The 13,071-nt window shown below is 35.1% G+C and overlaps 1 protein-coding gene across 1 annotated transcript in view; it reads left to right on the plus strand.

The window, feature by feature from the left end:
* The first annotated feature begins 4,061 nt into the window (after window positions 1–4,061).
* Window positions 4,062–13,071, plus strand: part of necab1 (N-terminal EF-hand calcium binding protein 1) — a 48,962-nt gene continuing 39,952 nt past the window's right edge. The window contains exons 1-5 of the mRNA XM_059556597.1: window positions 4,062–4,434; window positions 5,512–5,536; window positions 7,116–7,224; window positions 9,996–10,021; window positions 11,483–11,580. Coding sequence (XP_059412580.1) covers window positions 4,348–4,434; window positions 5,512–5,536; window positions 7,116–7,224; window positions 9,996–10,021; window positions 11,483–11,580 — 345 coding nt within the window. The 5' untranslated portion in view covers window positions 4,062–4,347. The remainder of the gene's footprint in view (window positions 4,435–5,511; window positions 5,537–7,115; window positions 7,225–9,995; window positions 10,022–11,482; window positions 11,581–13,071) is intronic.

Raw genomic sequence — 13,071 nt, forward strand, 5'->3', positions numbered from 1 at the left:
CTGCTTTTTTGGTGTTATTGAGTAAAACACACACATTGGCCACTAGGCTATTTGCGGAGACTCTTTGGATAAAGTAATGTTTGCTGTTCAAAGTAGTATATATATCCTATACACACACAAACACAAAATTATTTATATTAATAATAATCATTTTTTATTAAATAATTGGGGGGGGGGGGGGGGGGGGGGGTGTCCAAGCTGTATGGAAGCCCATTTCTGTCTCATAAGACTAAAATAAATAAATAAAAATATATACATAAATACATGCATGCTTTGGTATACATTGGGTCTCTTTTCAAATGTTATTAAGATTTAGTAAAAACAATATTTTGGGGGATATTGAGTGACAAAAAAGATTGGAGAGTATTAGACACTCTTTGAACAAAGTATTATGTACCTTTATTGTTTTCTTGTTAATTATTTTTTATACTTTCTAATGCTTCCTTTTACAGATACATTTAACATTAAATCTTAGACATATTTAACTTTAAATTCTATAAATATCTATAAATGTTAAGATTAAATGTCAAGAATAAATTTCCTAAAGTTACACTGATAGAATATTCAGCCTTTAAAGGCCATGTGAAAACAAAAAGAAGCATGTTGATTCTCATGCTCAGCCAATGAAAAGGCCCAAATTGAGCATTGTGAAATGAAAACACAAAGCTGCTCTGATGTACAGTCGCTTTACATTTTTAAAGCATTAAAGACAATCTTTTTAATGCTGCCAATCACTGCTTTTCATTTAGGAAATATAATCTAGTTTGTTTTGTAAATCCACTGAAGCACTTTGACGGTTTGACAAATCTAAATTCTCCCCTTCCCATTTTCTGTTTTTAAAGTTCTTTTGTCATTTTTCAAAGAGGCATTTAGCCTCTACAATACACTTAGTTCAATAGCTAGAGTAAACAAGAAACGACTTCAGCAAACACTGGGATTGTATTTAAAATAGAAAATATATAATAATAGCCAGCCATAGATCTCCAGTGTTATCAGTGTTCATAATTTTGATATTTGACACCCTTTACCTTTATAACAGATTCTGTCACTCCTGGAATCCTGCCACACAAGCTCTTAACTGTGTAGTAACACACGAATAACATCTAATAATGAGAAGATAAGCGCTGGTTCTCTCCCAGATGGAGTTGGTGTCCTTTTTTACATACAACCCGAATTCCGGAAAAGTTGGGACGTTTTTTAAATTTTAATAAAATGAAAACTAAAAGACTTTCAAATCACATGAGCCAATATTTTATTCACAATAGAACATAGATAACATAGCAAATGTTTAAACTGAGAAAGTTTACAATTTTATGCACAAAATGAGCTCATTTCAATTTTGATTTCTGCTACAGGTCTCAAAATAGTTGGGACGGGGCATGTTTACCATGGTGTAGCATCTCCTTTTCTTTTCAAAACAGTTTGAAGACGTCTGGGCATTGAGGCTATGAGTTGCTGGAGTTTTGCTGTTGGAATTTGGTCCCATTCTTGCCTTATATAGATTTCCAGCTGCTGAAGAGTTCGTGGTCGTCTTTGACGTATTTTTCGTTTAATGATGCGCCAAATGTTCTCTATAGGTGAAAGATCTGGACTGCAGGCAGGCCAGGTTAGCACCCGGACTCTTCTACGACGAAGCCATGCTGTTGTTATAGCTGCAGTATGTGGTTTTGCATTGTCCTGCTGAAATAAACAAGGCCTTCCCTGAAATAGACGTTGTTTGGAGGGAAGCATATGTTGCTCTAAAACCTTTATATACCTTTCAGCTTTCACAGAGCCTTCCAAAACATGCAAGCTGCCCATACCGTATGCACTTATGCACCCCCATACCATCAGAGATGCTGGCTTTTGAACTGAACGCTGATAACATGCTGGAAGGTCTCCCTCCTCTTTAGCCCGGAGGACACGGCGTCCGTGATTTCCAACAAGAATGTCAAATTTGGACTCGTCTGACCATAAAACACTATTCCACTTTGAAATAGTCCATTTTAAATGAGCCTTGGCCCACAGGACACGACGGCGCTTCTGGACCATGTTCACATATGGCTTCCTTTTTGCATGATAGAGCTTTAGTTGGCATCTGCTGATGGCACGGCGGATTGTGTTTACCGACAGTGGTTTCTGAAAGTATTCCTGGGCCCATTTAGTAATATCATTGACACAATCATGCCGATGAGTGATGCAGTGTCGTCTGAGAGCCCGAAGACCACGGGCATCAAATAAAGGTCTCCGGCCTTGTCCCTTACGCACAGAGATTTCTCCAGTTTCTCTGAATCTTTTGATGATGTTATGCACTGTAGATGATGAGATTTGCAAAGCCTTTGCAATTTGACGTTGAGGAACATTGTTTTTAAAGTTTTCCACAATTTTTTTACGCAGTCTTTCACAGATTGGAGAGCCTCTGCCCATCTTTACTTCTGAGAGACTCTGCTTCTCTAAGACAAAGCTTTTATAGCTAATCATGTTACAGACCTGATATCAATTAACTTAATTAATCACTAGATGTTCTCCCAGCTGAATCTTTTCAAAACTGCTTGCTTTTTTAGCCATTTGTTGCCCCCGTGCCAACTTTCTTGAGACCTGTAGCAGGCATTAAATTTTAAATGAGCTAATTAAGTGGATAAAAGTGTAAAATTTCTCCATTTAAACATTTGCTACGTTATCTATGTTCTATTGTGAATAAAATATTGGCTCATGTGATTTGAAATTCCTTTAGTTTTCATTTTATTAAAATTTAAAAAACGTCCCAACTTTTCCGGAATTCGGGTTGTACTTCACACTAGCATGAACCATAAAAGATGATCAAGAATGGATGGAAGATTATGGAGGCACTGGACTTTACCCTGGTTTTCACGAAACCACTTTTGAATGATTTAGTCAGCATTTGTGGGAACATGATCAGACTGGAATATGGGACTGACTTGAGAGCACAGGGTTTGCATCATAGCCATTCATTTAGGTATTACCACACTGAGCAATCATCAGACCTGTCTGCCATGTCATTACAGATCGTCTGTGATTTCAGACAGTGAGGGTTCAAGGCAACAGTTGGCTTGTTTATGAATGTAGAGACCTGACTCATCTGGCCACAGTGCATTATTAAAAGCACTCTGCTCAAGGGTGATGGTTTTGTTCTTTTTACAACAGATTATGAGTCTTTGTGCATTGCAGACAGTCTTTTAATGTGGCTTGGTCAGCAAGTTGCTTATTTAATTCTGTGTTCGTTTTTGTGGATGTGTATTTGTGTGATTTAGCAGCGGCCCTATTAATGAGCTTTATCTCGAGACTAGTAATTGCTACCAAACTAATGTAACCTAATATTTCAATTCAACTGCACTTATTAAGTAATCAGTGATTACACTGATTCATCTAGAGATTGAAATTGTGCCGGGTAAAAGTTTGGGGATGTTTTCTCTTTAACATGGTGCTTCTGTTCTTGGCATGTTTTACCACAAGATGTCGCTGCTGTTTCACCTTTAATTCACGGAAAGCGCTCTGTGCTTCATTTCAAGGGAGGTAGAAAGGACTTTTCAAATGGTTAATTGGTGTATTACTTTTTTCTGTAAGAAAATTGATAGGCTACTGTGTGTGAACATAATCCTGCTTAACGCGCGCGAAAGTATTTAGAACTGTGCTATGATCACTTAAAGGAATCTTTAAGAATGTAAAATCATGTCATTATTTATTTATCCTATTGTTGTTGGTAAAATATCAGTGAGCATTAACTTTTATTATACCGTTATTACTTAAAAATTTTATGCTGACATTTCTACACTGTTTTTATTCTGTGCTGGAACCGTTTTTATGTATATGTGCGACTAACACATTCTTCGGAATTTCTCTTTTTGCAAGTGAAATAAAGCAAGTCATATTTAGAAAGACATGATGAGAGAGTGATAAATGGGGACATGATGACAACATTGTCACTGTTGCGATGAACTATGCCTTAAATTGTACTATCCGGTTTGCACGAATGAACTTAATGGCAGGCACCCAACAAAACGTTATTGAGATACTCTTTTTTTTGTGCGTGTGCAAGTTTTCCATTATTCTGTCATTTGCATCCTAACAAACACGAGGAAACACATCATAAAACATCACAATCGTTTCTCCCCGCTGAGACAGCTGAGAATAATGAGTAGCGTGCTGCCCAACTCAGAGCGAGTGTGATTGGTGCTCTGCGCAGCATCAGGAGACCTGTGGCTCATCGCTGGACGGAGAACAGCGGGAGATTCCTCACAGACACAGAGCAGAACGCACGCTCCTTCGCCTGCACGCGCACTTGTGTCGACACATTAAGCCTTATTACTATACCTGAAGCGAAGAGTTTCAGTTAGAGAAGGAATCATTATGGATTGCTCTGAAGAGGTGCAGTCACTCTCAGATGATGCCAGCACTCCCGTCGAGTTAAAGAAAGGAATGTCAATATTTTTGGATGTGAGTATTTTAAAGCTTTTTTTTTTATCTTTTCTGATATGTTTGTGTGTGTGTGTGTGTGTGTGTGTGTGTGAGAGAGAGCTTTGGACCAAAAAACAGGATAAATTGAAATTGAAATGCTGAATAGATATTCTTTCCATTAACGTATGGTTTGTTAGGATTGGACAATATTTGGCAGTGATACAACTATTTGAAAATCTGGAATCTGAATGTGCCTAAAAAAATATATTGCGAAAATCGCAATTAAAGCTGTGCAAATTAAATTCTTACTAATCAAAAATTTAGTTTTGATATATGGGTAGGACATTTCAAAATATCTAATCCTAATGATTTTTGCCATAAAATAATTTTTTTTTAAATTTTGACCCATACAATGTATTTTTGGCAGTTGCTACAAATATACCTGTGTTACTGTTTTTGTTGTGGACCAGGGTTACACACACATATATATATTTAATGAACTAAATTTGATCTCAACTTTACTGATCTCAGGTCTAAATGTTGAAGTGGTCTGGTGATGTGAGACTGACATTCTTCATAGATATTCATGTAATGCTATCATCATTTAGTCTGTTTGTCGTCATCATGCATAATGTTAATTAGCATATTATTAATTAGTCATTATGCATAGTTTATACACATTCAGTCATTAAATCTCTTTTAGCTACTAATTTAATTGTAGTGTGCTGTCTAAAGAGCTTCCCATGAGACATGAGGTGTGTATTGTTAATTATCATACAGGAATAAGGAAGCAGCGGTCCCTGACAGATTGGTGGCATAGTTTTTCACTCCTCTGAGGAGGAAGCTATATTCAGCATAGTCTTGGCATGCCTAGCAGAGGACCATATTTAGAGTGTGAATATTCTCGCTGTGAATTGGGACTTTATTTAACAGACCACTACAGCGCGCCTGGGTGCTCAAAGTCAACACATCCATCATCACTTTTTCTTTCATCTCTGCTCTTTTTAGGCCTCGACCTAAATAATTTACAGTGCTAAAGTCCCTTTACATGATCAACGCAGCATGATTTTTCCATGGCCCCTAGTTATCAACTGATATTGTCCTGTTTGCTTTCAGATATTGAGAAGAGCTGATAAAAATGGTAAGACATTGCCTTTCTGTGCACTTGTTGTTTCCCGCGTAATAAAGTGTTTGTTTTAGTCTCGTACACATTACTCTAACTGTGCATCAATATGTATGAATGGTTGTCCATTCTCTGTTGTCATGGAAACACTAGATGTCCATACGTTTCCTAATGTTAGTCAATATTTTAGTAGAGCGATGCAAACACTCACTGCAAGGTCACTGCGATCCTTCTTAACATCTCCACTTATAGTTCAGTTTTAGCAGCCATGGGATTTTTAAAATAGCATTGATTGGATTTCATATGTGAAGTTCAGTAATTGTGAATTCAAACTCAGTTTTTTATTTTATTTTTTGCTTTAGAATGCAAACAGTGCATACAATAATTTGATGATTTAACTTAAAGTAACTGGAAATATACGGAAATATACACACAATAACTAGGTAAGATTAAAATGATGTTCATTGCAAGTTTATGTGTTAAGAATGTTATGTCTAATTGTGCACATTGAAATAAAATTCAAATTAAAAAAGTATTTGTATTAATATTACTATTATTAGAAATGATAACTTAATACATTTTATGATAGTTTAATCAATTCAATTTAATTTGAATTGTATCTTTCTGTTAATCATATTGTTCAATGTAAAAGAATTTTAAACTAAACTTTATGTTACAGATTGTTTCTAAGCAGCTTCACAGTAATAAACATGTAAAAATAGAGTTAACGATGCAAATCTTTTTCTGCAAATTTTCAGTTTAAGCCATAAAGTAGCTCTAAAACAGACAATAGTGTCATTATTCAGCTTCAGTCAGTTCAGCATTAATTCAGTTTATCAAAGGTCAGTTCTACAGAAGGTTAGGTCGTCATTCAGCTCAAATCCAGTTCAATGTTGTTTCAGTTTGGTTAAAATACAGTTTTGATATTGCAAAATCTAAATCTGATTTGACTATAAAGCAGCTAATAATGTCATCATCGAGCTCCGTTTATTTGATATCAGCGAAGTCAAATTAATTATGTTGCTAAATATTAAGTGTCTTTTAAACCCAGACTAAGCAAACAATAGTAAAATATTATTTAACATCACTGAATCAACCTTGATACATGAATTTAAACAAACAAAACTAATTTATTATAGGTTAAATTAGGTTCAAATGTTTCTTTATGGTAACAGTTGCAGGTTTTTCAGTGTATAATGTCAGGCATAAAGATTTCTGCAGACCTCTTTCTCTCTTCCTTATTTTGTGTTCTTTCTGAGGCTCTTTCACTGCATTTTATTTAATATTGTATATTAGTAGGAGTGTAGCACGCAGCATGTGCAGCAGTACATTTCTTCTATTTTGAGTATAGGCTGGCATGACTCACCGGTCACTGTTTGTTTGAAAACCTCTGGGCGTCTGCTCCAACTAACACAAGCTCTCAGCCCTGTGGCAAACATCGTCTCGCAGCGTGTTCATGTTTTCCCAAACACCTGAGATCTGACGTGCATGAGCTAAATCGTCATCGCGTAAAGGATGACGTGAACTTTGCTTGCTTTTATATATATATATATATATATATATATCATACTTTTTAACCACATTTTCCTCTCAAAAGATGATGGGAAGCTGTCCTTTGATGAGTTCAAGGCTTATTTCTCAGATGGTGTTCTGTCAGGAGATGAATTAAAGGAGCTCTTCCATGCAATTGACACTCATAACACAAAGTAAGTATTGCTGCTCTTCATTCACATACACATACTAATGAAGGCACCATTTTAGGTTCCTCAGATCAACACACTGATTAAACCCTTTGGACATCTTATAGGCAACCTTTCAAAAATGGTGGTTTTCTGAACACTGAAGTGTCCAAATTCAGTGATCAGATACAATCACATATCTGGAATCTCAGTGTATTGACTCAGGAATATATGTGTGCTAGAAACAGTGTTGAAGTCCAAGGGAAGATCTGGAGCTGGTTGCACCAGCTGTGTGAAAGTTACAACAAGTTGCAGCTTACACATTAATATGTTTGCTTTGCACCATTGAACTTAACTGAAACATTAATGTGTAGAAACATTAATCAGAGTAACGGACACAGTCAATTTACCCGAGATTTAGCTGAGTTCATCTGATGCCTCTGAATCAAAGAATCGATTCTTTTCGGAATCAACTCCCGCCCTACATATGAATAAATACTAAGGAGATTAGAACCCTAAATGGTGCCCCAAGTATCTTTTTCATAATTTTTTACAACATTTTTGTATTTTGCAACATACTTGCTGTATGATTCTGTCACAAAAAAGGCATGACTTTGTAGCAAGCATGCAAGAGGTTCGTTTTAACGCAGAGCTGGAAGCACTGACTTCCACCCAGCAGCCTCTCTGTCCTGATGATGTCATCACAGCGGCAGTGAGAACGAGGGTGTGCTGTCTCTCAAACACGACACACTACTGTCACACTGATGCTTATCGCGCTTCTGGCTTGTTAGACAAAGCCATGTCAGTGGTCCATGCTGATGTTTGTGTTTGTGCGAGAGAGATAAAGAAGTTAGCTTTCTTCTGAGATTTTCTTGAATGAAAAAGAAAGGCTTCAAAATTTGGCAGAAATAATGCATGACAAGCCAGAGGAAAGACATGCTTGTTGTTGTTTTTTGTGGGAGGTGAAATATCAAACCAAAAATAAAAATTGTTTAAATACCCCAGTGTTTGACCATATGTTGTGATGAACGTAATCTGTGTAGCATATGTTATAAGGAGCAGATCTTGATCTTGCCTTCACCTCCTCGCAGAATGATTCCATGTCACTTAAGTCACCTTGGTTTCCATAGCAGCATCTCTCCTGGCTGGTACATGCTCTCTTTGTAGTAAGTGTTTGATGTGGCTGGCCGATATGGTTTGATGTAGTATTTCAAAGAAAAAAATTGCTTTCGTTTGCCAACATAATGATCGGCTCTTCCCCTTAGCATGAGCATAATATTGTTTTGGGTCAAGCATCAATTATTCATTATGATAGATACGTAGTAACGATTAAAGTGTGAACCTGATGGTTTCTCAGGAAAATGTCCACAAAGTAACTCCACTTGTTATGCAGTACAATACATTTCACCTGAAGTATGATCCCAAATCCCATTTAAAGAAACCTACCAATCCCAATAAATAAAGGGAAGAAAGTAACTTACGAAAAATAAAGCAGTAAAACATTACAATGAAAGCCAAGTAAAAGCTATGTATTAGTTATGTAAAATTAAGCATTATCTAAAATTAACCAGGTATATAAACACATCAGTCATAATTCGGCATAGTTTGTAGAGCTGGCAATCAATTGATTGCAATGAATATTTTAGTTCTTAAACTATTTTGTGCAAACTTGTTACTGCATGATGTCAAAGATAAACAAAAAAACAAAACATTTTTTTTACGTACAGACGTATTTTTGTTTTATTTGATTTGATTTTTGTTTGTTTTTATCAGTTTTTTAAAACTGTATTTTAGACCTTAAGGGTTTTCTGTCTTATTTTATACTCTATTTGTGTAAATATCTTTAATATATAAGTTTGATATATCTGAGAAAACAATTTAAAGCATGACTTCAAGTGTACTGACGGATGATTTTATGTACACATATCCGTTCCACCATCATAGATCAAATTGTCAGTATATGGATTATCACAATTCACTAGTCACAGACAGAGATTCCTGAAACGAGGAATTCATCAATCTTTCCTTGAAAGTGACCTAACCATTAAAATCTAACCTCTGGGCGTGAGAAGAGCTCAGACTTTTTTATGTCTACACTGAAAAAATTCAACCCACTTAAATTTAAAAGACATAAACTTAATGATAGTGATTTCATTCCATTTTAACAACAGTTTCAATCCCTGTAGCCAATAATGCTGTCACTCTGTGAAGCTAATGGAAATCGCTGTTAAATTTGGGCATATTTCTCTCAATAAAAACTGTTTGATGTTCAGTGCGAAAGAAGAATATAAACTCTAATTTTACTTTTCAGCCAATTTGCATGTTCCCATTCATTGTTACCACTCCTTTCTGAATCACAGTGATGTTTAAATAGCAAAAGTGAAATATGGAAAAAAATAAATGTTAATTATTCGATAAAATATTATATCAAAATATCACCACTACATTTTAGTTTTATAACATTACATATTGTGTATTCTGACTCTTATATTGTCATCCGGTAAGATGATGACTTTACCTCACGGCACTGAGCCTCTCATCAGAGCAGGGCTGAGACATGGACTTGTCAGTGGACTCAGTGTTTGCCTGCTGGGTGTTATTCAGGGTTAGAGATTAAATATGACCCTCTCTCATTAGACAAACATCACAGTCCCAAAGGACCTGCCTTTGAGCGGGATGCTGTCTGCATAGCTTGAAATCAGCACAAAACATTAGATCACGTTTAGATGCAGCTCACATGTCTCTTTTAACATGTTGTGGAAAAGAAATGAACATGTCTGCTTATGGTCTGTTTACAGCAACGTGGACACAGATGAGCTGTGTGGTAAGAGTTCACACTTGTTATTGACAGACACTAATACTGGTTAACTGTGATGATGACAAGATACTTGAGGCAGAATTTGGGGTTCTTCTGAACCCTCTGGCACTTCATGAGATCCTTCAAGAAATCTAAAGACTGACAATGGTTCCACCAGTAAAAGTGAAGCACTCACAAAAGTTTCTTGAATAAGAATAATAATAATAGGATATTTAAGGCATCTTTACAGACTGCCTAAAGGTTCTCCAGGGTCCTGCCTCAGGTATCTTTTTATTTTATTTATTTATTTTTCTGTTCAAATTATATTTGACTTGAAATGTATTACACTGTTTTATATACAGTAAATATGGGTTATATTTATATTTATTTATAAAAAAGAATTTATATGTAAGGTTTGGTTTAGTAAAATTTAAAAACCCTGTACTTTTGAACATTTCATTACTGAAAAAAATAAATAAAATATATATAAAAATCTTATTATTATCAGTATGTTGAAAGCCTGCTGCTTAATATTTTTTATGGAAACTGTGATTCACTTCCATTCATAAGTTTGGAATAAGAAAGATAAAAAAAGTATAAAATTAATAATTAACTTATATCTCAGATAAATGCTGTTCTTTTGAATTTATCAAATAATCTTGAAAAAAGTATAATGATTTCCACAAAAATATTAGGCAGCACAAATATTACTTATAATGACATTTATAATAATGAGAACCAGTATTAAATTGAGTTCCAATAATAATTACGAAACTAAACATAGAATGATTTCTGAAGGATCATGTGACATTGAAGACTGCAATTATGCTAATATATATCATTATAAATAAAAAAAGTATAATAAATCATACTTTTTTCAAGATTATTTGATAAATTCAAAAGAACAGCATTTATCTGAGATATAAGTTAATTATTAATTTTATACTTTTTTTTAATCTTTCTTACTCCAAACTTATGAATGGAAGTGAATCACAGTCTCCATAAAAAAATATTAAGCAGTATGCTTTCAACATACTGATAATAATAAGATTTTTTTCTTGAGCAGCAAATAAGCATATTAGAATGATTTCTGTAGGATCTGTTGGGAACGTTACTTTTTTTTTTTGCACAGCCTTGATGAGCATAAGATACTTATTTAAAAAACTTATTTAAAAAACAAAAAGAAAAGAAACTTACCAATCCCAATAAATAAGGGGTAGAAAGTAACTTATGAAAGATAAAGCAGTAAAACATTACAATGAAACGTGCAAACATCAAGTATATTTTGCATAAGATAAATACAATGTATATACATATTTTACGGTAGGTCTTAAATTATTGTATTCAACTTTGAAATTATATATACATTCTTATTCTATGTTAATGCATATCATTATTCCATTATATCAAATGACGTTTGAAATTTGTTTTTATGAAAAACATTGTTGCATGTATCTTAATATTTTAAATAGTCTCTCTTTCTGTTAGAATACTTCTCTCAGCATCTTGGAGAATATGAAAACGTCCTCGCAGCCTTGGAAGACCTGAACGTATCCATACTGAAAGCCATGGACAAAACCAAGAAGGTAAGTTGCCTTCCTTGCCTTTGTTCAACAGATGGACCTGATATCAGTCACATACTTGATTGAAACCACGTCTATGAGAAAAGAGGCCATCCTCCAACTGGAAGCGATGTTAGCTGCGTACTCACGTAACCTTTGTGTATTTATGTGGCTGCAGTCATTTGTTTTCACTCTCAGTGTTTGTGAGTGGGGGGCAGATAGACGTGATACCTGTAAGCACTAAAATTAGTATTCTGCATGCATTCCTGGAGGCTGTCAGTGTCTTATCTCAATCACACGCAGCATGTTCTCTGGCCCCTAATGCGGCCGTAGGTGTGTAATTTTCTAAGTCTCGCAATAAAGCTGTTCAATCCATGCACTGTGGGAGCTCTGAGAGTGGATGAAGGTATATCACACACACACACACACACACACACACACACACACACACACACACACACACACACACACACACACACACACACACACACACACACACACACACACACACAAACACACAAACACACACACACACACAGTCTGTCCTCAACATGCTGCTGGATATGAATATGAATATGATAAAGTGCTTTAATCATTTTTAATTATTAATGTCGGTTTATTGATAAATGGATGTTATTTGTCAAGAATCAAAATCAAACTATTATGTGGCTACAAATTACAGCCTAAAACATTTTGTGTTTCTCAAACAAACAAAATTGACTTAGTAATCACTGCAGTGTACCCATGGTTCTTCACTCAGGGGTACACCCGAGTTTAAAAATAGCGGAGGACTGATGTTTGACAACATTTGGATGTCACCCACTCAATTTTGAGTTACCTACGAATCTTTTCACTTGTATGATTCTATAAACTACGCTCAAGATATCATTTTATAAAAGACTGCTACACCACAAAGTAGCTTAAACTTTTAATTTTAGATTATTTAATACTTAAAAGTTATTTGGAAAAAATTACAAAAACAAATGTTTTACAGTTTTTTTCGATTGCTAAACAACAGTGGGCACAACTGGAGTCACATGTGCAAAACTCTAACTACAGTCTGCACAGCAGCAGTACATGTGGACCAAACTCTAGTTCGTTTTTCATTGCTTGAACACAGTTTTCAAAACTCTACACACTTATCCCATGACTTTACCCACAACCTGCACAACACTGTGGATTCACAGCACTTTGTTCAAATGCTAACACACTGCTGTCAAAACTATGAACCACACATTCAAAACAGAATAGATTTCAGTCTTGTGCCTTTCAAACACTGCTGATTGCAATTTCAGGATTAGCCCTGAAAATTATTTGTTCGAATTACAGTATGTACTTTTAGTTTCTACCTTTTTTTCTCATTACTGTAATTCTGTAAATTACTGCAGCAAACTGCTAATTTTCATTTACCTTAAAGAATTATGTTCTAAAAATGTAAATACAGTTTTTCTCAGTCACTTTGGTGCATTTCTCAAATCAGAAATGAAATTCTCAAAACTACTTGTACAACCACAT

Source organism: Carassius carassius, chromosome 8, assembly GCF_963082965.1.
Source record: "Carassius carassius chromosome 8, fCarCar2.1, whole genome shotgun sequence".
Taxonomy (NCBI): Eukaryota; Metazoa; Chordata; class Actinopteri; order Cypriniformes; family Cyprinidae; genus Carassius; species Carassius carassius.